The 24,195-nt window shown below is 29.3% G+C and overlaps 3 protein-coding genes across 5 annotated transcripts; 2 read left to right on the top strand and 1 right to left on the bottom strand.

Moving 5' to 3' along the window:
- Positions 1-1,183: 1,183 nt before the first annotated feature.
- Positions 1,184-4,960, bottom strand: PolH (DNA polymerase eta). The gene is made up of 8 exons (XM_088264825.1): positions 4,680-4,960; positions 4,447-4,581; positions 4,236-4,338; positions 3,717-3,945; positions 3,229-3,346; positions 2,999-3,139; positions 2,513-2,898; positions 1,184-2,420 (listed from the first exon to the last, which is right to left on the bottom strand). Exons 1-8 carry the CDS (start codon positions 4,808-4,810, stop codon positions 1,297-1,299), a joined length of 2,367 nt encoding a protein of 788 aa, XP_088120951.1. The 5' UTR covers positions 4,811-4,960; the 3' UTR covers positions 1,184-1,296.
- A 263-nt stretch (positions 4,961-5,223) lies between these two features.
- On the top strand, positions 5,224-11,783 carry rogdi (rogdi atypical leucine zipper). 3 transcript variants are annotated; one of them, XM_088264822.1, is made up of 7 exons: positions 5,224-5,332; positions 6,603-6,674; positions 6,991-7,122; positions 8,879-9,036; positions 9,185-9,305; positions 9,522-9,731; positions 10,221-11,783. In XM_088264822.1, the coding sequence occupies exons 1-7, from the start codon at positions 5,297-5,299 to the stop codon at positions 10,287-10,289; spliced, it is 798 nt and encodes a 265-aa protein (XP_088120948.1). In that variant the 5' UTR covers positions 5,224-5,296; the 3' UTR covers positions 10,290-11,783. The 3 variants fall into 3 exon arrangements, with proteins under 3 accessions (XP_088120948.1, XP_088120949.1, XP_088120950.1); XM_088264823.1 differs by lacking the exon at positions 5,224-5,332 and adding an exon at positions 5,473-5,606 and having other exon boundaries at positions 10,221-10,756; XM_088264824.1 differs by lacking the exon at positions 5,224-5,332 and adding an exon at positions 6,505-6,525 and having other exon boundaries at positions 10,221-10,756.
- Positions 11,784-16,041: 4,258 nt separating this feature from the next.
- On the top strand, positions 16,042-22,089 carry LOC148306513 (3 beta-hydroxysteroid dehydrogenase/Delta 5-->4-isomerase type 2-like). Its single transcript, XM_088264763.1, has 5 exons — positions 16,042-16,222; positions 17,553-17,660; positions 18,136-18,300; positions 19,266-19,505; positions 19,849-22,089. Exons 1-5 carry the CDS (start codon positions 16,189-16,191, stop codon positions 20,448-20,450), a joined length of 1,149 nt encoding a protein of 382 aa, XP_088120889.1. The 5' UTR covers positions 16,042-16,188; the 3' UTR covers positions 20,451-22,089.
- Positions 22,090-24,195: the final 2,106 nt, after the last annotated feature.

Below are 24,195 nucleotides of genomic sequence, written 5' to 3'. Positions count from 1 at the left end.
CTTGCACGTATATATAATATCACTCACTCCTTTCAAGAACGTCATAAATCAAAAAACTTCAATTTTCAGTTGTGCGTGTTTTCGGAATGCCCAGGAAATGTACTATATCCCAGCAAAAGCGGCATATTTAAAACTTAATATTTATCCGCTACAGGGCAGAAAGTGTTGTTTTTGCATTTATAAGAAAAGGTATTGTTTAAATATTTTTTAACTATAATAAATATTTTTTAAATGGAGAAAAAACCTTCAGGTTTTACCGAAAAATATCTGTTGCACAGTAAAAAGTTCAATAAGTGGCTTGATATTTATTTTTAATACATTGTATTATATTTTTAAACTTTAAAAACGTTCTCCTGAAAAATCGAGCTTTTTGATTTATGACGTTCTTGAAAGGAGTGAGCGATATATCTATGAAAGGATTACTTGTGCCTAAAGCTGTATATACTGCTGAAGAGTAAGTATTCACGCACATTAAAATGCGTAAATTCAAGCGGAAGTCAATGTGTGCACTATCCTGCTTGAATAATTTTTGACAGCTGCAGCGCAACTTATTGTTTTGTCGTAAGTCCCCAAAATGGTAAAGGAAACTTTTTTTAGGGGATAGAGGTGTGTTTCAAACTCTTACATACGTTATAAAGTTTGTATGAAAAAAAAATGGAAAAGCGATAACATATTTGAAATTTGTAAAATCATTGGTTGATCCATTTGTAGATTATTGAGGAGGTAATCGATTTGGGCGACACCGCTACCTTACCGGAAAGCCAACTAATAAATAAATTGCACATTATACATTCTGGAACTAAGGACTGTGAAGTATGTTCAGAAAAATTCAGGGTGGAAGAAAAGAAAGACAATTGTTTTGTGAAACCTGCCAAAGTAAACCTAGCTTCACACCGTTAATTGTTATGTAAAATAGCAAACAATGAAAAACTTCAAATAATCATTTGTTGTGTCCATTTTATATCCTAAGTACCTGTTTTACTAAAACAAAAAGTTTATTTGTATAAATTTTTGTATTGCATTTCAAATGAGAAAAAATGCTTCGATTTGGCGGTATGCACATACCAAAAATCTTTCAAATGCCAAGGGTTAAAAGAAAGACATACTTAACAGTTAAGAATTTAATATGTATTAACTTGAAGAAAGTTATGGAGAACATCTTAAGTTAAAATAAAAAAGGACAAAGTGTTTTAGTGTATATTGTTCAATAATTCAATGTACGAAAAGTATATTCACTTATAAAACATGGAATGACAACTTAAAGAAATTTGAAAAGTATTGTGGAATATCTGGGTACTATTTTTTTTCATTAAAAAAATTAGCTATGTTAGGCTTATTATTTTCCTTTTTATTTTTTTTCACTGCATGGTCTTCTTTAGTATTCAGTTTTCTTTTTCCTAAATTATCACTGGAATGATTCAATAGTGGTTTATTGATTTCCAAAGATAATTTTTTTGCTTCGTGGTAATCTAGGTGTATCGAAAACTCTGATAATTTTATATTTTTTCCACATTCAAAGCATTTTTCTGTTGGGCTAGTATCGTTTTCCACATTCTTATTTAATTTTCCGAAGAATGCTATAATGTTGCCGCCCTTATCCATTGAAGAACTATTTCTTTTCTTTTTGCTTTGTTCTGGCTGGGCTGTGGCTAATTTAACCACTGGTTTCTGGATCAACCTTCTTTCTTGTTGTCTTATTGACAATGCAACATGGTAATCACTGTGCGTGCTATACTGTAAAACTGGTATACTTTTATTGCATTCTGGGCAGACGATAGTGTCACTGGTTGGATTATTTTCATCTATAACTTCTGTTTTGTCTTCCAAATTTGAAATTGAAAGAAAGTTTCTGGGGACTGAAGGTCTTTCGGCAATATTAGAGCTTGATTCGTCGCAGCTGGGTAGTTGTTTACTTCTATTTATTTCTAATTCTATAGTGCATTCAGAGTCATCAGAATTACACGGTTCTTCAAGAACAGAGGGACAGTTTTTATTAAGCTCAGGGCTAACAGGGTCGGCTATCCTTTGTTGTGTATCTAAAATGTCCGCATTGGAGATAACTTTATTTGAAATATCTCTATTAGTGGGTTCTGAAGAAGAACTATTTTTCTTATCATTAGTTTTGAAAAAGTTTGTAAAAAAGGATTCTTGTGTTGTTAACTTCGCAGCACAAATTGGAATATCTAGATTTGTAGCACACGGAGGTCCTTCTTTAGAGAGTATTAAATCATTCTGGTTATTCTCCTCTAGTAATTTTTTCGTTTTAGAATTTCCATCATTTTCTATTTGATTAAGAGGTAAAGTTGAACTAAAGAAATGAGCGATATTTTTTCCTTTACTCGAATGAGCTATTTCTTCAAATTTACCAACACTTATTCCTAGATATTTGATAGGATGAGAGAGGAGAACTTTTTCTGCATCTGGAATGAAAAAAAAACACTAAAGATATATTTTTTGTATTACTAAAAAGGTTTAAACAAATAATAAAAAAGTTGGACTAGTAATTAATAACCTTTATCTCCTTGACATTCCGCAGGCGTAAATGGCTTTGAATCTTTTTTTATCAACAGTAATGAGTGTTCTGCGAGAGCTTGACCACAAAGGTCATTTCCTTTTTGAACATTTATAGAACGAGAACAGGATACATCTTTACCACTTGCGAGCTGCTTTGTAAAACTTACAACAATCTGTGTAGGGTTTCTGTTATTTTCCACTGAATCGGTTTTCAAGCGATCTTCTATTTCATCACCGAGTTCATTAAGCCAGTGAATTAATGTAGATAAATTTAAAATGGCACTTTTTCCAGCAAATTTTTTGCAGCATCCGATGCTCTTGGAAGTGAATCGCGGTGTGACTGGTTCATTGTCTATTCCTCTAGCTATATTGTAGAGCCAGGCACTGTAATATTAATTTTAAATAATAAACATATTATGCACCCGAAATAATAAAATGATAAAGAACAAGAAATGGATACATCGAAATATGGAAAGAAAATTACCCATTTTTTTCATCAAAATATTTTTGAAGATCTTTTTCAGAAAACTGAGAAAGCTCTTTCATCTTGGTTATTTTTAAAACATCGCATACTGTTTGCCCAAATTTTCCACCGAGACTTTTTATTTTATTTATTGGCAAGGATCTGAAAAATGTTTTTAATCGTTTAAAAAACAAAATTATATTATAAAAACAAATTGAGATCCAAGTTTATAAACATTCAACACAACTTACTCGAAAACAATTCCAATAGCATCTAAAGGCAAAACAGTTTGCTTATTAGGTTTGTTCATTCCACACACTAATTTAGCCATGATTTTATTGTGCGCTATTCCTGCTGAACACTGGTAACCTTGAAATTAAAAGTAGCATAATAGAGAAGGGTTGGTAAACCTATGGCAAGTGACCATAATATATGATTTTCCAGCACGTACCATATACCTTCCTACATGCAATAAACAGTGAATCCTAATAAAAAGTAGTTAAAATTTTGAGGGGTGAAAAGAACAGTGTGCATTATATTTTTGGTATATCAACCTTATTTTCTTATATAAATACATGTACCTTAAACTATGCTAGTTAAACTATAAGTAGATGAAGAAACAATTGATTTTTGAAAGGAAGTACTCTGGTTTTAAATTTAAACATATTGAATTTTAAAGGGGTGAGTTTGATAAAAAAAAAAAAGATTTCATAGACACCTATTACATAATGCAATTTACCTGTGGCTTCAAAAACTGCAGCACGAATTTCGCTGACTATAACAGCACCAATTAAAAGATGTAATGCACGGTCTTGATCAAAATTAATGAAGTCATCATCACAAGTGGAATCTTTATAAACATTTGATATAAAATTTTGAACACTCGAATAACCCAAGACATAAGTATTTGGGAGGTCTTTTGACGTTATACTGGGAGATTGATGGTTTGCTGCTATCCTATCTTTGACCTATAAAGATGAGATAATAATTAATGTAAGGGACAAGAGTAAGAAAAATGTATAGAAAGAAGACATATTGAACTAAAAAGAGTGGTTCCACTGCAGCACAAAATCATTATATAGAGTGGCTGGCACGGTCAAGACTCCAATGATGGTGCCCAATCTCCAGTGTGAAGTGGCATCTACATTTTAAACTTATTTAAAAAACAATTGGTATTATCACCATAAAGATATCCGTCTGTAGATCTATGTTTAAAAATGCTGAAAATACATACTGTCTTCATATTACAAATACTTACAAGTTGTGTTATATCCAGGTATGCTTCATCAATAGATGCTCTTTCAAGTAATGGTGTAAACCTTTGTAATACTTTTGCAACATCTTTGCCAGCATCTCTATATCTACAAAAACATGCATATAGTTTAATGAGATATGCTAATAGACTAAGGGAATAATTTAAAAGATATTGTGAAATAACAAACAAGTCCTTGGGAAAGATAATAATTTACTTGGATATATCTGCTTTTCCTCTGACACAGGGAACTTTAGGAAGAGCTATATCAGGACATATTTCTTTAGCTTCATCTCCCCTCATAGATCTTGTGACTCCTTTTGCTCGAGCTAAATAATTTACAGCAATTATTCTGAAAAATGAAAAATGATATTTATTTCAAAATTTGTAAACATGTAAAGGGTATTAAAAAATTTATCAATTACAATTAGATTTATAAAAAAATAATACCCTCCGCCTTTCCATTCATTGTATTGAACGACCGCTATAGGTTTTCCTTTTAAATCGGGATTAATTTTTTCTTCGACTTGACAATAAAAACAATCCATGTCAATTAAAGTTACGATACGACTATCTCCCATTATTCGAGTAAAATTAGATGACGATTTGATATTTTATTACAATAATGGAGGTTATAACATTTCGCGCGCTAATCAACCAACTAAAGATCTTAATAATTTAATCTGAAATCTGAAGGTGAATAAGTAACCAGCGAATAAAATAATAGCACTGACAGGAACTGTCAAAATATTTTATTTAAAATTGCCCTATCAAAATATTTTGGGTAAAAATTTACTGGTGAGTTCTCACTTTTACCTTTATTTTTTATTTTATTTTGATTTATCTTTATTTTTCAATGTAAATACCAATTATAAAGATTTTCAAGCAATTAAAAATTAAATTAATCATTTGCAGCTACCAATTAATTTTCAGTGCACCTAGAAAATAAATTTGGTAAATTGGAAATAAGTTGATATTTGTCGGGTGTTTTATTATTCATATACTGGCAGCACTTGACAAGAGCGAATGTCAAACAAAAATAATTTAAGTTTGAGAAAATCGTGAAAATGGCTGACTGCGAGAAGGAGGAAGCGATGAATTTGGTAAATAATAAACTTTTATTTAATTGAAAGATAAGTTCTATACTTTGTTTCGCTAATTAAGAAAGATAGTTTTTATTTTGACGTCAGTCATGTCTAATATGGCTGTCATTTTTTATGGTAATTCTTTTTGTTTTGGCATTATTCTTCAATAATTTAGATTTTCAGGCGCTCATCTTTCCGGTTGATTTTCTATTAACTTTTGTGTATACCGAATAAATTATAATATGTCTGTCTTATGAATGACCTTCTACTGAGTGCTGCCAATCCTATCTAGGTACCTAATAATGTATCTACATGCTCTAGTACTACTGAAGTATTTATATTTTCGTATATAGCTTTGTACTATTTGTTTTTAACTTGATTTGTAATTATTAAAATTCTAACTTGTTTAATAAAATTAATCTTTGATGTTTATGTAATATTTTAAGAGGACACCTATTTATCTATTCATTCCATTTTTCTACACATTTCAAGTGTTTTTTTTTAAATATTTTTTTGCATTGGGGATACAAACAGCAAAAAATGTTATAGAATATATTTGTATGAGTTTTTTTTTACATTTTATTTTTTTGTTCACCAATTATTTGTGAAACCACTAACATTTTATATTTATGTAGGTATGAGATGAACAATCGTAAATCCAAAACTTCAAATGTTCAGGAAAAATACATATTGATTTTTGGAAGATTTTTGTAAACATAATATTGTTAGAGATAATTTTATTATGTCATAACCTAAAATTTGTCCATGCTTGCCAGGGATGTTTTGTCACACCCCTTATACATGCCTGACCTTGTGCCGTCAGACTCTCTCTCGCTCTCTATAGCGTTTAACTATTTTGCGCTCTCTAAAACTCGCTTTGTATAGTGTTTTATTCTGATGCGACCATAAAACAAAACCTTGTGCAGTTTTGAATAAATACAGGTCCTTCTTATACAAGAAATTTCAAAGCTCACTAAATAACGGCTAATGGTTATCAAACAAAATAGGTGATATATCATTAATGGGTCTTTGTTCTTTATACAAATAAATGACTTAGAAATACATGCAATCAAAAATGCGTTTTGACTTTTCAGAGAACTCATAGTTCTTGAAATTTTATTGTTCTATTGCAAAATGAAATAAATATTTATTAGAATCTATTAAAAGTTACAAACAAAAAGGTTTTTACTTACTGCGAGAAATGACTTCTGGTAGATGTCAAGTGTTTCATTAGTGTAGTTAAAATTAGCATTTGAATGAGTATTAATTAATGGCACTTATGTTTCAGCAAATGGAGTTTGAATGGGTTCTTCACGAAGAAGTTCACGCCATTTTACACCAGTTGCATTCTATACTAGTGGTATGTATATTATTAAATACTATTTGATGAATTTTCATAAATATTATTTCTGAAAAAAGTGTGTATTTTTTACAATGAAAGTGGAAAAATTATTCTTTAACATATTTTCCACTTGGTGTGTCATTAATTAAAAGGTCATTATCGGCAGATACAGCGATATGGAGAAAGTTTTTAAAGCAGTTATTCCTCTTCGAAATTTTTATCTTCAATGCAAGGGTCACTTTTAGCATGAAACCCTGTAGTAAAGCCCTGCAATGGAGTTAAGTTAACGGAAACACCAAAAAAATAGTTCAATAAATATTTTCTTTTTCTTTAGGAATGTGCTCATCGTTTTCCTGTTCCATTATATGGAAATGAGGGACAAAAACAGGATAAGTTCATTCTTAACTCTCCACCCGAGCAATTGAAATGCGTGCTGACTCTTACGGGTGATAGTATTACAAGTGCGGTCAGTATCAACTTTGATTGAAATCACTAGAAATTTTTGTCTTAATTTTTGATCTTGAATAACTAAGCTCTCGATTTGTTGGCAAAATAAATATTTAGCTTTGACAAGATTTTGTATTCTCAAATTACTAAGTGAAAAAAATGATGAATATAAAATTTAATATAATTTAAATATAAAACTTTAACCACGTTGGACCAAAGAAAACAGTTTTTTTCCAGTAAACTAAATATGAGAATTGATATTTGCATTACATTTAAGACTAATCCACTCATCCTTATGTGATGATGCCATAAAATTTTGGTTACCTGTATATTTGCTGCAATAAAGTATTTAAAAGGGTTTATTTTAGTTATATATAAACTAATTTTAAAAAAATAACACATTTATTTTTTATCTATTGAAATCACAGGCACTGCGGCTCAATTGAGTATATGCTCGGCTGCAAAACTGGCAGCACGAGTTTGATACCTGCCAATTGCAAAACGAATTGACGAAATATTTATTTGCAATTGGTTTGAGTATTTGTGATGTATTTTTCAAATTTACCTTCCCTATCCTTACTATCATACCAGCAGACAAACTTCTAAAAATAGAGGGATTGTGAGTTATTACTGAAAATAAATAAAAATAAATTTACCAATACATTTTTACCAATAAAGACATAACAATTTATGATTAATTCTTGTAAATATTGTGGCTGAAGCAATTTAATTTAATAACTTAATCTTTTTCTCAAGTATTTAGTTAAGTACACATTATTCGGTCATTATAATCTATTTATTGATAATTCAAACCAAACTACTCTTCACCTGTCATATTTCTGATTGTGCTAATATGAAAGATAATAGGTACTATCAAGTTTATTGATTGTATTGATTAAATTATTTCCAAATTATTAGTCATAATACTGACATCATTAAGCCCATATAATAATTATTTAGTGATAACACTAAAAGAACACTCTTGTAATATTTATGTCATTAAAATTATTATCATAATTTTTGCCACTTCGTTATTTTTGACAAATATTGCAGAAAGTATAATGCTAGTATAATGAATTTATAGAAACTAGTAATTTAATTACTACAATTTTATTTATCTATATACTTTTTTTTATAGTCGAATTAATAGGCTCAAACTTACTTTGCCAAAGCTTTATTCTTATTTTCAAACGCAAGCTACTTAACTTGTAATACATTAAAAATCTTTGCTATTGCTTTAATTATTATTATTGCTGTTTTTTTTTTAAATTTGATATTATTGTTAAGGTTGTGTTTATTTTATTTATTTTTTGAAAAAGAATCCTTGATGTAGTAGTACAAACTGAACAAAAAACACTGTTTATTTGTAAAATATAATAAATGAATATGTATACTGGGGTACACAACAGTTTTGGTCAATAGTGTCTTAGTTCAATAAAATTACTCAGTTTAATTACCTTCTAATCTCAAACTAAATTGAATTTTAGAAACATACCGCAATACTCACATTTAGTATGAAAAAAATTAAATCGATTTGATAGACAAAATGTAAAATTTCAATGAGTAATAAAATTATTTGGTTGACACAACACTTGAGAGGCGTCTTTCTTTTTAGATGCTCTGAGACATGTTTTTTGACTATGTCTTTTGTTTTTGTAGCTGAGTAATTCCGTCCACAGTTGTCTGCTAGCTGGGGCTACCCGCCCTTCTCCCATTTGTGTACATAATAAATATTTTTTATGATAATAAATTATAAATAATCTTATTTGAAATAGGAAATCAATTTCAAAGTAATGCGGCAAATGCATACACTTTGCCGCACGAGCATAAATCAGGACAGTCCGTGGAAACTGCAACAGATACAGGATGCAGCTAATCATCTGCAGCAAGCTATTGGCCATATTGATAATGTCGATAAACATTATATCTTCAGGTATGAATATCAACTGTCACTGTTTCATCAAATCTGTCCACCTTTATATTATAATATTTATGCTTTTATAAAGTTGTTTTAGTAACAGCTTAGTGCTGTTTAAAATTTATGTTATTTAAAAAATATTTTCTACCAATATTCATTTCAGGTCTGCTGATGAAGTGCTACATATTGTGAGTTGTTTATTGGGAGCTCTTCAGAGAGCTCGTTCAGCGCTAGTTTTGCCCAAGAAAAAAACAATCGATGAACTCATTAAAAGCCGAAACATGGTAAGTATTTCTATAAATTTTTTGAAAAACAACTATTATCTTAATGTATCTATTTGTGTGTATATTTAGTTAAGGTTTGTCATCATCAAATGTAATTTTTTATAATAAGAAAAAAAAAACGCGCCAAAGTATGATCGATTTTTTTTTAGGTTTGAATCAGTCAATTTTGACTTATTTAAGGTTATTTTATAATGTATCCCTATGTTTTTGTTACAGAAATCTTTGTCACCTAATTTGCCAGAGGATTTGGCTATTTCATTTTATATCCAGTCACATAAGTTGGTATTCGCAGCTTACCAGTTAAGTTCTGTGCACGGTACAATGGGTTATGACTCTTGCCAAGCAGATTGTGCTGTCCCGTGGCTGAATGAAGTATTATGGCTTCTCACGGCGGCTTTGCAGATGTGCCAGCAACTCAAAGATAAGGTCAACTATTCTCTGATCTATTACATATAAAAAATACTTTACTACTGTGCAGCCCTGATCCCATGTGATTTAGGATATTCAACTAGATACTGAATTCATGCTTAATCTTTGGTCCAGTTATAAAATGTTTTTGAGAAATTTAGTGGTAACCTATTATCACTTTTTTTGATTTCTCAAACATTTTTATCCTAAAAGTGCATTTAAAAAAAATACCATGTGTATGAGTGTGTGTACATATTATATATATAAGATTTTTTTTTTAACAATTAACGATCAGAAAATCATTTTGAGGACAATAATCATGCAGTGTTAATCAAATGCAGCATAAAAAAGAGAAAATGATATGTGCTTATTTATTTGCTCTTGAGATATTTGTATGTAGCTATGCTTAAAAAGAGTGAATTGGAGTCGTCTCGTGTTGGCCATATGCTCCACCTAGGGAGTGAACATGGAAAAAGAAGAAGATGCTTAAACCATTTTTGTTTTCAGATATGCGTTTTCTCTCAGTACAAAGACTTCACTGTTGGATCACGATCTGGTTCTGCTATATTCTACTAACCAGCGTAGTGTCGGGTGCTGCCTTGAGGTGGAATTCTTCTGTTCTCCTCGTCTCTCGGTCAATCATCAGAGCCTGATTGCCTTATGACTGTAATGTCTGTTGTTAATTTTTTTGTAAGTTATTCATGAAGTTATTGTAAGGAATTTTAACTTGCTATTGTAGTAAACTGTTAGATGTTTCTTGTTATGGAGATACCAGTTAAGGTTGTAATATGTAATGTCTGAATTTATTCAAAATAATTTCACCTATGGAATAGACATAAATATATTGCATTTTTTAAACATTTTTGTTCCTTGTTCAGCTGACATAAATCTCTCTTTCATCTTCCTACAAAAATATACATACTTTCGTATATATTAAAGCAGCATTTCTTCATAAATAAACAGTGTCAGTTTTTGTTTATTTTATTCATGCTATATTTTTACATACACTTGTAATGCTAAATGCACAAAAAGCAAATAAAAAATACATTACATAAATAACTTATTCAGTAAAGTTTTATGGGGTGAAAAAAAATTGCTTGCGTAATATCAGTGTTAGATCTGAAGTTGAAAAAGAGACAAAAGGGGTGGAAAATACTGAAATTATTAGTATGTAAATGTACATTCCAGTTAATGATCTGTCATTTGGTGTGCTTTGTAAAATAATACAATTTAGTCACTTTGTGATTTTCCTTGATGGAGAAAATTATACTCAGCATAATTAACTATCGATGATCAACTCTTCCTTTTCTATCAATACCAATACCCGTTTAATAGTTGAAATATAATATTACCTATCATATTTTAGAAATATTTATATGTATATTTCCTTATTTGGTGTCAAACACCTACTATCTACTTAGTTTGATGAAATACTTATAAGTTTTTTATTATATTTATTTATACTCTTACTGTATTTCTATTTTCATGGAGTAACATCAGAAATTTTTATTTATTATCTACTTATAATCAAAATACTTCGTGCTGATAAACTTTTAAAATGAGAAATGTATACACGGTTAATTTAAAAATTATAAAAGGTGATTAACCCCACACTGTACAAATTCCTGATGAACAAACCCATTGTTTAAATCCTTTACAATAAGGATTTGTGGTTTGACATGGTTAAAAGACGAATGGCACATGAATTTTCCAAAGGTTATTTTATATCCAATGCCATTGTTTGTGTTAGCTGTCACCATCTCATGTGACTTTTTTGTTTTCAGTTCGTTTATCAAAATGGTTGAATGTATTGCTACTTGCAGAAATAACAATGCCAAATAAATATATACATCACATACAACTATTTTTATTACTACTTATTACTGCTTTTATATAAAAATGTATGTTGCAAAATGAAGTACATATAGGGTTAATGTAAAAATCCATTTCTTTCAATTAGAATATGTATATTATACATCTTTTATTATGCAATTCCAAATACATTGTTATTGATGAAACGAGGGTAAATTTACTTCAAGAAATAAATGTTTATTCTTATGGATTATTTCATAATTTGGCCACGATTTTTTATTTATAACTATCTATTTACATAATTTATTTATTGTTTACACAAAATTCCTAGTTACGGAATAATGAATCAGTGTCAATTTCTTATACTAAGCTATGCTACACGTAATTTTATTATTGAACTCGTTTTGTTCGTCTGAAAATTGTTTATTAAATTATTTTAATTTGCACGTATGGACAACAGGCAGAATTTTATTCAGAATTTAAAAAAAGGCTCAATCAGAACAATTCCTATTAGTATTTTTTTTAACTTGTGAAATTAATGTATACTTACTTTTTGTAGTTTTGATTTATTTTGGTTACAAAAACTGGGGAAAGAGCAATAACTAAAAGCGTTTGTATATAATAGTGTACATTTAAACAAAAACTATTCTTCTACATAATTACTTCATTGTTTGTACAGAAGAAAATCAGATTAAGGTAATTCATTATATTATTGCACTTTTAAATGTTGATCTGTTTACTTTAATTAGTTTTTAGTGTTTTGATGAACCATTTGATTAATGAATTAATAAAATATTTATATTATTTATTATTGATGTTGTCGATGTTACGATGTTAATAAAATTACCATATTTGACAATAAACTGTTAATTGGTAGGTTAAGTAGGTATATTATCTAATTTAATCACATTACACGAATTTATGCACTTCTAGATATAAGATGTTAAATGTATGTGGTTCGATTTACCTCCTCATTTTACAATTAGTCAAAGAGAAAGATAACAACTTTTTATTTTATATTAATAATGATTTTGAACATCATATTTAATGAGAAGAATTTTGTTTACCATCATAATAGTATCTTATTGCAATCACCAAGAAAAATAAAGCTTTACACATTATTTTTGAAGTTATACCGTGTATGTATATGTCCTTAGTATGCAAATCCCCTCTAGCATACAGTGATGGCTGGCCACAGGCTCCATTCCTTGTGGTATCAATGATTTATGCGTGATGAATAATAAAATGTTGTAGGTACTTCAAAAATATATGAAATTGTATTTGAACATACTTAAAGTTTTGATGTTTTTTGAGAGATTTAATGAATAATAATTTTATATAAAAATCTTCAAAGTTTCAGATTTTATAGCTCATGGGTTTTTTAATAAAGGGTATAATGCAATGTAAAGGCTTGTACAAACAATGCATATTATTGGGGGACATGTGTGTCAGACTGAGGAATTTGCCGAAATCCACGACGAGCAGTGACAAGATAGGAGCTTTACAACCCAACCAGACTCAAACAACTCCTAGACTCCAAGAAATTGAAAACAATCAACCTTTGTAAAAAAAGATATACCCGCTTTATATAAAAAAACTTATTTTTAGCATCGTAAATAAGGTTCCTCTCTTATTGCACACAGTATTTAAGTACCAAGAAATTTAGAATTGAATCATTTTAAGAAACTAATAAATTGTTATTTTTTTTTAGCTGTCTGGTTTTGCAAATAAAACTTATTACATTAATTTTTAAAAAAATTACAAAAAAATATCAAACTAATTATTTTCCTATTAGTTTTGTGGTTAGCTTCCTGTATTGTCATACTTTAGGTTTGAAATTCAATATCGGATAAAATATAGTAAAAGCACTCGTAGACGATTAAAAAGGCTTAAAAAAAAAATTTGGTTAGGGGTCTCTGACGTGGGTAAAGCTGCTCCCTTTTAGGCAAAGTCTGAAACTGGTTTACCTTGCGTCTCGATTTGGCCAGTTTTGTCATTTTGTCCCAGTTTGCAATGTAGTAGAATTTCCCCACATGGGCTAGGTGAAGTATGGTCTATAATTTCATTTTTATTCAATATTTCGACATAGTAATACACTTCAATGTTTTTTAAAACTAAAATATAATATGAGAGAATCATACTAAAATAGAAACCGTAAAATAAAATACGAGAGTGACAATTTTAGAATCATAATTTGTAACCGCACTCATTCATAGCGCAAGCCTTCTGGTTTATCGTAAGGAAGGTATGGTATCAATGCGTTATACAATGCTTGTTTGTCTTCACGATTATGAAATATTGCATTATTTAGGCTTTTGTTCTTGGCTAGTAGAATATTTTTAAGGATTTGATTTTTGTGGTTATTATTTGTTTTTTTTTTTAGAAATTTTAATAACATTCATTACTTTTTTAATATAAAAAAAGAGTTCTTGATAAGCCTGTGCAACATGGTCCTAAGGAAAGCATAAAAAATGCAATAACATCACATATTCGTAGGCCATGTTTTTATTATTATTTTTAATATAGCCTGTTAACTATGTATATTTATTAAGATCTATTAAAAAATCTGTATATTGTTATTATAATTCAAGTACTATATTGAATAAACATTTGCAAAATTATTCCAGATTTTTATTTACCAAAATGATTGTTCACAAATGGTGTTAGCATTTGAAACTCTGTGGGTAGAGGACAGACCCCTGAATATTGATTACCGGAATATTTGGGATAAAGAAGGAGGAATACACAGTTTATTAGTTATGAGAGGGTTCTCCCATTTTCTTTTTTATCTTGACCTCTTAAGTGAATAGACCTATAGTAACCGATAGTATACCTGATTGGAATATTTCCTAATAAATGGGCGGGTGTCACAAGTAAATTTTAAATAACTGCTTTTATAGTTATTTGAGAGTAGCGAGATCTTATGTTTTCTAGTCTTCTCTGCTCAGCCAGAATGTTTTAAAAAAAGTCTCTTAAAAGGGAATGTTCATGCCACAATATAAAACTTCATTACACATGAATAAAAAGCTCACGGGGTAAGTAAAATATGATCTATTCTTACTTCATTATGAGATGGTAAACGGCATACATTGTTTTTATTCAGGAAGGATAGGTAGGTTTGTACTTTAACCAATACATAAATGATTAAGAAGAACAAGTTAGTTTTCCATGCATTATTTTTTTTTACAAATAAGCTCAAAATAATACTTCATTGAATGTATTGTTAGCTGCTTAAAGTTATAATTTATTAAATGCATAACAGATTTGAAAGGTCTAGAACTAAATAAATAATAATGAACTCAAAGAAAATACTTTGATGGTGAATATTATTCATATATTAATTTTATTTTATAAATAATCAATATTGAGACAACTCATAGCAACTCGAATAAGAAAGTACCAACAGCCTATCGACAGAAGAAATGCTACAAATTAATTGTGATTTATTGTAGAAAATTGTATAATTGATCTCAATACTGGTATCGACTTCTAATGCATTGAATTTCACTAATTTGAAGGTAAAAAATTCAAAAAATATTTTTATTTTTATTTTTATTATTTTAAAGGTTACATCTATATGTATGTAATATTATGTATGCATATTGTGTATAATAATTTGTAGATATGAAATACACAAATTTTACTTATTTTATTTTAATTTTTAAAAGGTGTTTCATAGTTTTCTAGACCTTTCAAATAACGTATGTATAATATAACAATTTGTAGGTATGAAAAACACTTTTTTAAAAATTTATTTTTAAAAGGTGTTTCATGGTTTTCTAGAGCTTTTAAATAGCGTATGTATGACAATTTGTAGGTTTGAAATACACATTTAATTTTTTAATTTTTAATTTTTAAAAGATGTTTCATAGTTTTCTATACGTTTCTAATTACGTATGTATGTTGGTATCAAATTAAATGCGTCACAAATTAATGCATCTACTGAAACTAAGAATCTAATAATAATAATAATAGTCAATATTTTATTATTGGTGGAACCTATGTGCAAAATAAAATAAAATTTTAACGTAAAAGGCACCTACTTGGAAACTGAGAAATATTTAATGTCCAATGCATTACGCCTTATTTCATTGATAATACTGTCCGTTTAACACGGTTGCCAGTCAATGGTGTCGAGCGTTTAATTTTATGTTGCGACTAGAAATATAGTGGACATTATTGAAATAAATTCAAATAGAGCATAAGTGTTTTCTCATCCGTAAGAACTTAACTGTAAAATCCATATTGATTAAGTGCATGTTATCGTCATTAATGAGAGAAAACATTTGTTAATAACCTCAGGGACTAATAACAATATAATATTACTATTATGTTCTCGATATTTGGTAAGAAAGGCAAGGCGTTGTGAATTATATTCCAAGAAATGTGCAATGTAATTAACGGGTTTAAAATATTATTACGAAAAAAGTGAAAGTACCCGAGAAAAGTACTTACATTATATGGGATATAATAAAGGTTTAAGTTTTGGTAATGCGGATGTAAATATTATTTCAACAGTGTTGGTTTATCTGCCGGTCGGGATAGTACTTAATAAGCCGGTGTATCTTTATTAAAAAGATATTTTTAAGTCCATCCTCTTTTTATTTAAAATATTGTTTAGCATTCTATAAAATATTATTCATCAATAAGATTTTTAGAAAACATGAGCATCAACGATGATGTAATTTTGATAACAGGTAAAATAATTCTAAATTAATGTTTTATTTAAATTGTGTTAAGTGAACATTACTGCTATGATAGGTATATTTTGTTTTTATATCTCAGTGTGAAAAAAAACATGTGTGTTTATGAATAAATACGAAACGTATCGTTAAGATCTATTTTTTTTACTTATATTAATTTAAGAATACGGTTGCGCCATGAGCTATCTTTATCGTGGATATCAATTAAAATACAAGATTGAATAAAATTAAAATCATAAAAATAATATAAGGTTAATTGCTTCCACGCCACTTCTAAAATATTGTATGGTTCTAAAACATGTTTATTTTAGTTCTTCAACATGTAATTAAAGTAAATATTATTTATACAATTATCGAATCAAAACATCAAGCTTGTTTTATATATATATATATATATATATATATATATATATATATATATATATATATATATATATATATATATATATATATATATATATATATATATATATATATATATATATATATATATATACATATATATATATATATATATATATATATATATATATATATATATATATATATATATATATATATATATATATATATATATATATATATATATATATATATATATATATATATATATATATATATATATATATATATATATATATATATATATATATATATATATATATATATATATATATATATATATATATATATATATATATATATATATATATATATATATATATATATATATATATATATATATATATATATATATATATATATATATATATATATATATATATATATATATATATATATATAATAATATATATATATATATATATATATATATATATATATATATATATATATATATATATATATATATATATATATATATATATATATATATATATATATATATATATATATATATATATATATATATATATATATATATATATATATATATATATATATATATATATACACACACACATACATACATACAAACATACAAAATTTTATTTGATTTCTTTGATTTGGGTTAGGTATTTTTTTTTCAATTATCAAGTGAGTAATGTAAAACAATGTAATTATCTTTTTAAACAATAGTAACATTTAATTTATTTTATAATTTATTTGCAAATATGCGTTTTATCTTACCACACGCACACTGGCAAAAATTTCATTAAATATTTCATAAAGGTCTCGCAATATTTACTAATCGGTTTTTCAAGCTTTTGAGAATGTAGTCACTCTGTATTGCACTATTATTTCGTGTACTTGTACAGTTAGAATACGTGCGGAGTTTTACTTCGTATTTTAAAACATAACACAGGAGGAGCTGGTTTCCTGGGACAACACATAGTTCGAGAGATTCAACTCAGGCAGTCAGGTGTTACAGAGATACGAATTCTGGATTTAATACCTTATCGTAACTTCTTGGGTAAGCAAACTGGATGAATAATAATATGTTTATGAAGTACAAACACAACGAACATTATTTGTCCGTCTCCGAAGTGTAGTGGTTAAATCCTTGGCTACCGAGCGGAGGTCCCGGATTCGTTACCCCAGATGTTAAAATCAATATGAGTGAATTTTATATGACTAGTCTGCCTACGTGGTGTAATGGTTAGCGTGTTTAGCTAGCGTGCTGGAGGTTCCGGGTTCAATTCCCAGGAGGGGGGGTGAAAATAAATATTTGTGATTTTACATTCTAATTTACACCTTGGACTGGCCCCTGAAGCACAGGAATGATCACCTTGCCTTCGTGTAAGTAGCGATCAAGATAACACTGTGCCAATATGATTCAGTGGCTTATGCACCATTGGGTGTGGATAAGGGTTAGAATAAGAATGTTTATTGAATATCATACATAGTTAAAGTTGCGATAAATGTGATTATAACTTTTAATTTTCCAGATCATAAAGAAGTGATACCGGTTGTTTCCATAGTGGGAGATATTTCGGAACGCCATTCCATAAAGGAAGCTTTTCATGGAGTCACGTGGGTTATTCATTGTGCAGCACATGTTTCATACCAATATCCTCCCAATAAATCCGATCTGCATAAAAATAATGTCGAAGGTGAATTACAGTTATTAAATAATAATTATCTTAAAAAAAAAACATATTATATCATAAAATTATGCTCTTTTTTATAAAAGACTTATTACAATATCCTTAACATGCGATTCTGTAATTTGTATGAATTTAATAAACATGTGTTAAATCTACTGTTCTTTATATATCAATACTTATATGTATTAAGAGGAAAAAACAAAACTGATTTATAATGATACTGAAACGATCTGAAATTCTTAGTCGTCAATCACATAAATCAATAAATAATTTTATTTTATGTTTTTTTCTAAAAATAAAGATAGATTCATGAAATAAAATTTCAATTTAAAATTATTATTATCACTAAAAACGATGGGAATAAAATATTTTTTGTTTATAACATTTTGAGTGAGTCCAAATACTTATTCACAAATCTAGATTATCTCCAATTATACATAGAACTTTCAAGAATTTGAGTAGTGTGGTTGTCAATAATGGGTATAATTGATGAATGTTACACGTGTGTAAAGTGATCGCTTAAACCAGCCTATGGGCGTTTGTCCACTACACGGGATTTCACCGTCCGGCAGTCCGGTTTTGAAAAATGAAAACGATTACGACAGTTTAGCGTGATCGAATTTACGAGCAACGTGTTCACGCACCGATCAAGAGCTCCGATGCGAAGAAAGATGGACAAAAGTACAAGCCAATCCAAGCCAATCGTCATTTTAAAACGCTAACTGACGTGCCGGACGGTAAAATTACACGGACTTCCGGGTAGTGGACAAGCGCCCTTAGACGGTCGTCAGCCCCGTAAATGCCCAGATTTCCATATTCTTCTTCATCTTTGATGAGATGTTAAAAAATAATGTGTTTTTTTTTTTTTTTCATATTTGATATTTTGCTTGTGCAGTATTTACCTACGTATGTATCAAAATGAACAAAGATAATATGTACGTTAATAGTATTTTAACGATGTTTCATTTCAGGAACACAGAATGTTATATCCCTGTGTCGGGAACTCGACATAACTAGGTTGATATTCACGAGTTCAGCGGAGGTATGTATTGTGCCTTACCTGGGGTCGACTTGTATAACGATTATTGTCAACCAGACAGAGAAAAGGGCGCTGCCTCCTACAAATCAGGGTAGCTTCACCCTTCCCGGATATGCAGCATCGAAACTTCAATCCGAACTAATGGTTTTAGAAGCAAACGGCTCTCTAACAAGTAAGGGAAACTGTCTTTTTATAACGATATACGATGATAATATGATTCTATAGCAGTTTATCGAGAATTCTTTATATTCTTTTTTGTGATTAATAAATAAATGTGTGTATAATGCATATTGGAGTTTGAAACTATATATATGATTGTTTAAAATGTATTCCAATTATTTAATGATTGCTAATTCAGAAAATAAAGTATCAAATTTTAAAGCTGATTGTAATTGTTTTAGGAAATATTATTTAGATATAATATAAATACAACACACTATGTTTAAACGTATAAATTATAAACTGGCATACCTAAGTAACGTGACTTTTTTGTTGCTGTATTATATTTTTTTTAGGAAGCGGCCTGAAACTAAAAACGGTAGCTCTTCGACCCCCACTTACTTATGGCGAAGGGGATCCAAATTTCATCACGTCTATAATAAGTATATCGCGTAGAATGGGCGGCAAGATACCCCGAATAGCCGGCGCGGGTGGGAAGCAACAAATCGTCTATGCAGGAAATGTCGCGTGGGGACACATTTGCGCCATGAACGCACTAGCCAAGGAAAACGAGACTATCTCCGGAATGCCCGTCTTCATCACGGATGATACAGCCGTAGCGGACACCTCTCGGCTGGTGGAGAGGCTCACCAAGGGACCTCGTAGCGACGAGCCTCTGTGCAAGCAAACTTGGTGGTCCATCCCGCTACTTCTCTCCATGTTGATCGCGTTCTTTGTCCAAACGCTCTCTAGAGGCTTGGGCATCAAGCTCCCCATCAGTCCGCGGACCTTGGTCTCCTACCTCGGCTCCTTCATACTGCTTAGCAGGCTCAGAGCGTCCATTCACATGGGCTACACGCCCATCTATAGTGAACAAGAAGCCGTCAGGTCATCCGCTAAATTCTACATCAACTATTACAAAACAATGGATAGTGAGTGTGATTGCGAGGTAAAATAAGCCAATTTGTTTCCTGCTTTTAAAATTAAAATCAAAAGTACATTGTTTCGGGTTTAGGATATATTATTACGTAATAACGCATATAGGTGAAATAAGAGTACATTAAAGATTTAATCTAATGTTGTTGTTGTATTACGACCCTCATCACAGCTAAAAGCTGCTAACACTCATATTTTTCCCGTCACACATCACCATAAAGAAAAAAAAATCGCGATAGTTTTGAATTTGTTAGAAATATTATTATTCGGTGGTACGAGAAATACTTTCTGTAAAATTATTCGTCATTTTACGCCCCATCCTTTAGATTATCACATTACATTTTGAACTCTAAATTATTCAAGAATGAACAATAGTTTTTTTGGAAGCCATCATAAATAATACATTTAGTTCATAAATAATGGATCAGTCCGAATACGAGAAACAAAACTCAAAGTTCCTTAATTCAGAGAAGTAAGTTTTACGAGCGAAGGAAAAAAGAAGAGGGTGGAAACGCTCACATCTGTATTTGTGGATAAGTTTATCAAAGATAAATTTTAGTTGAAATGAAACAATGGAAACTTGATGGTTGCCACTTTATTGAAGTTTTTATGAACACAGTAATGGCACTTTGTATTTACTGAAATGCAGCACTCAACCTATAATATGAACCTTTTTATAAATCACCGACCTCCAGTAAGTATCCATGAACTTATTTTAGACTGTTTCTATTGGTGTTAAATTATATGGGTAGTAGATTTTTAATAAATGCACATTAACCTTAAAATATTTATATATGTATCACTTACTAAATATTGATAGTTAAAGGCTAAAACTATTGATAATTATCCTAAATTCTTAAAATATACCTGTATTTATAAAACTTAAGTTTAGAAAAATCATTATTGATATAAAAACGTCGCACTTATTACCCTTAAAGTTGCCAGTTTTGGTTACATAAAAGTTAATTTGGTCCATAAATCCGGTTTTACCTTAATCGTAATAAACATACGCAAAAACGTGACTACATCTACAACCACAATATCTTGAAATTTGTGAATGTTGTGTAAGTAGAATCACGCACGTTTGCATCGTATATCAGTTTTTTTTACGTAATAGTATAAATTACTTCCGTCCCTCCATCCATTGTTTATCATCTCACCTTCTCGTAGGTCGTGAGGTAATGTTATGTGCGATGTTATGTCATAGTTATTAAGAGAGATGTCGGGTACATACTTCATATTTGTTGCGTTTCCCTCTAGATCACTCTACTGTGAAGAACGTGAAAATAAAAATAAAATATGCACAAACATAATTCACGTATGAAGACGGAGAAATATAATAAATGAACAATTCAACTTTGGGTAACTGGAAGATCTCCTTGTACCATTCATAGAAGAGAATTTTTTGTGTAGTCTATGAAATGTGTTTCTGTGAATTTTGTGAATATCATTTTTGGCAGTTGCTAAATAAAAATGTTATTAAATCTACATTTTATATATCTGATGATAATTGAAATACCAAAAAGTATCATGCACCATGAACCTTTGACACTTGAAATAAAATGAAAAGAAAATAATTACATAATATTGTTATATCAATGCCAATTACGGAAATCTCTATTATCCAATTCTGATCAACATTATGATAAATATAACCAAAATTCCAAAATGTTTATTTATTTATAATTAGTTATCTTATATATTAGATTTTCAAATAAGGGGATTTATAAACCATTTTAAGAAATGTCTAAATATTAAACACAAAAATGATATTTATGCATTCTCGACTTTGGCCACAACCTAACAAAATGAAAACCATGCTCAAATAAATGTACAAAAGACGCATTTATTTTTTTAATAAAAAATCGTAAACAGTTAGTTGAACGATTTGTATTATAGAGTAGGTACAAGAAGGATTACTTTATTAACTCGATCATTGGTATTATGTAAGGTACCGCCCTAAGATTGAAGGTTTTGGATAGCTTCAGGAAATTGCCTTTACTTGTTGATCGTTACGGAGTTTCCATTATAATGATATATATTTGGGCCGGACAAGAAGTTATAAATGGTTATGTATTCTGAACAGGTAGTACTCAGCTGTTAAGCTGTTCGAGAAAATGTTATTTCGAGATTTTGCTATCATTTCAAGGACTACGTCTGAACTTTGTGAGTATCCAATATAATTATTACGCTGGCGATTTTTTATTTGTATTTTTATTTATATTTGTGATTTGAATGTTATTATTTTCATTGATTGACTTGAATATGATGTTTGTGTTTAAAAATCTGTATGAAAAAATATTTCTAAGTTGTGAACAAAAATGTGACCTCAGTTAGGAGAAGTTGAATATTGTATTATATGTACATTTCTGAAAACTATTTATTATAAGGTTCTGGCTCTCTGTTATCTCTAATTATTTTTGTGATAGGTTTAAAAAAAAAATAAAGCGTACATCAGTAAAGAAATGTTTCGATAACTTTTGTTATTACCATAAATCTTAGGAAGGAAAGTTCATTTTTAAAGCACCACTATTTTCAAACATTTAACTTGGTTCTTTCAATTAGCGTTTCTTAAATGTTCAGTAATTAGAGGAAATTATAAGAGGGGCAGACGATGTATACCGTCATTATGTTGCACAGTGCACACAGAACAAGTACGTAGGTACTGTAAGCTGTGCATTTAATGTAAAGTTTCTACTGCAACATTTCTGTGACAGGGTACAGAACCAACAGCAGAAGGAAATAATTAAAACGAATTACTGCAAAAACTCCAACTGCACAATTATCAACAATATGAAATACAGGCTCAAATGGGACTTTATCAGAGATAGGTTTGTGTTGAATACATGCATTTTTTATTGGAAAGTTTTGAGAAAAATATAAAATCTTAATACCTAAACAATGAATGAAGGATTTGAATATTTTGAGAAAAATACAAAATCTTAATACCTAAAGAATGAATGAAGGATTTGAATAAATTAATGAAATGAAATAAAAATAAATATCGCCGGTATTCTATTGTAGGTACATTATATCAACATTCGGATTGATAGATATTCAAAAATAATAATGTTACGTTTCTGTTCTTAAAAAAGGACATATCGCTCATTCCTTTCAAGAACGTCATAAATCAAAAAACGTAAATTTTCAGTTGTGCGTGTTTTCGGAATGCCCAGAAAATGTACTATATCCCAGCAAAAGAGACATATTTTAAACATAATATTTACCCGCTACAGGGCAGAAAGTGTTGTTTTTGCATTTTGAAGAAAATATATTGTTCAATTATTTTTTTAAATATACTAAATATTTTTCAAATGGAGAAGAAATATTCAGGTTTTACCTAAAAATATCTGTTGCACAGTGACAAGTTCAATAATTGGCTTGATATTTATTTTTAAAACATTGTATGAACTTAAAAAACGTTCTCCTGAAAAATCAAGTTTTTTTTTATTTATGACGTTCTTGAAAGGAGTGAGCGATATGCGTATTATATAATTTCTACGTATTTCTAAAATATACAATACGAAATGAAAATAATTGATCAAGATTGTCGTGTGGGTGCGAACACAAACATTTTGTGGGTAAAAAGGACTGTACTTAATTTTCTAAAAGTGTATGTTTTGAAAATTTTCAGAATGGAAATAACAAGTTTTGAATACTTTTTCATACATAAATCGTGGAAACAACGGGGGTGTCTGCATAAATTCTGGACTATTGTTATCATTATACGGGTCCTTGGTCATTTTCTCTCCGTCCAAACAAAAACA

This window comes from Brachycentrus maculatus, unplaced genomic scaffold (genome assembly GCF_059751285.1).
Source record: "Brachycentrus maculatus isolate JH-2025_06_01 unplaced genomic scaffold, ASM5975128v1 h1tg000238l, whole genome shotgun sequence".
In the NCBI taxonomy this organism is placed as follows: domain Eukaryota; kingdom Metazoa; phylum Arthropoda; class Insecta; order Trichoptera; family Brachycentridae; genus Brachycentrus; species Brachycentrus maculatus.
The sequence above is the reverse complement of the archived record's forward strand: the minus strand, read 5'-3'. Positions and strand labels throughout refer to the sequence as shown.

Bases quoted from the DNA above. Each gene is read 5' to 3' on its own strand.
- rogdi (XM_088264822.1), top strand. From the start codon at position 5,297: ATGGCTGACTGCGAGAAGGAGGAAGCGATGAATTTG. The intron at 6,675-6,990 runs GTATGTATATTA...CTTTTTCTTTAG, and splicing joins AGTTGCATTCTATACTAGTG to GAATGTGCTCATCGTTTTCC. The intron at 7,123-8,878 runs GTCAGTATCAAC...TATTTGAAATAG, and splicing joins GTGATAGTATTACAAGTGCG to GAAATCAATTTCAAAGTAAT.
- LOC148306513 (XM_088264763.1), top strand. From the start codon at position 16,189: ATGAGCATCAACGATGATGTAATTTTGATAACAG. The intron at 16,223-17,552 runs GTAAAATAATTC...AACATAACACAG, and splicing joins TGATGTAATTTTGATAACAG to GAGGAGCTGGTTTCCTGGGA. The intron at 17,661-18,135 runs GTAAGCAAACTG...TTAATTTTCCAG, and splicing joins ACCTTATCGTAACTTCTTGG to ATCATAAAGAAGTGATACCG.
- PolH (XM_088264825.1), bottom strand. From the start codon at position 4,810: ATGGGAGATAGTCGTATCGTAACTTTAATTGACATGGATTGTTTTTAT. The intron at 3,946-4,235 runs GTAAGTATTTGT...TCATCTTTATAG, and splicing joins ACCTGGATATAACACAACTT to GTCAAAGATAGGATAGCAGC. The intron at 3,347-3,716 runs GTAAATTGCATT...TTTAATTTCAAG, and splicing joins TGCAGTTTTTGAAGCCACAG to GTTACCAGTGTTCAGCAGGA.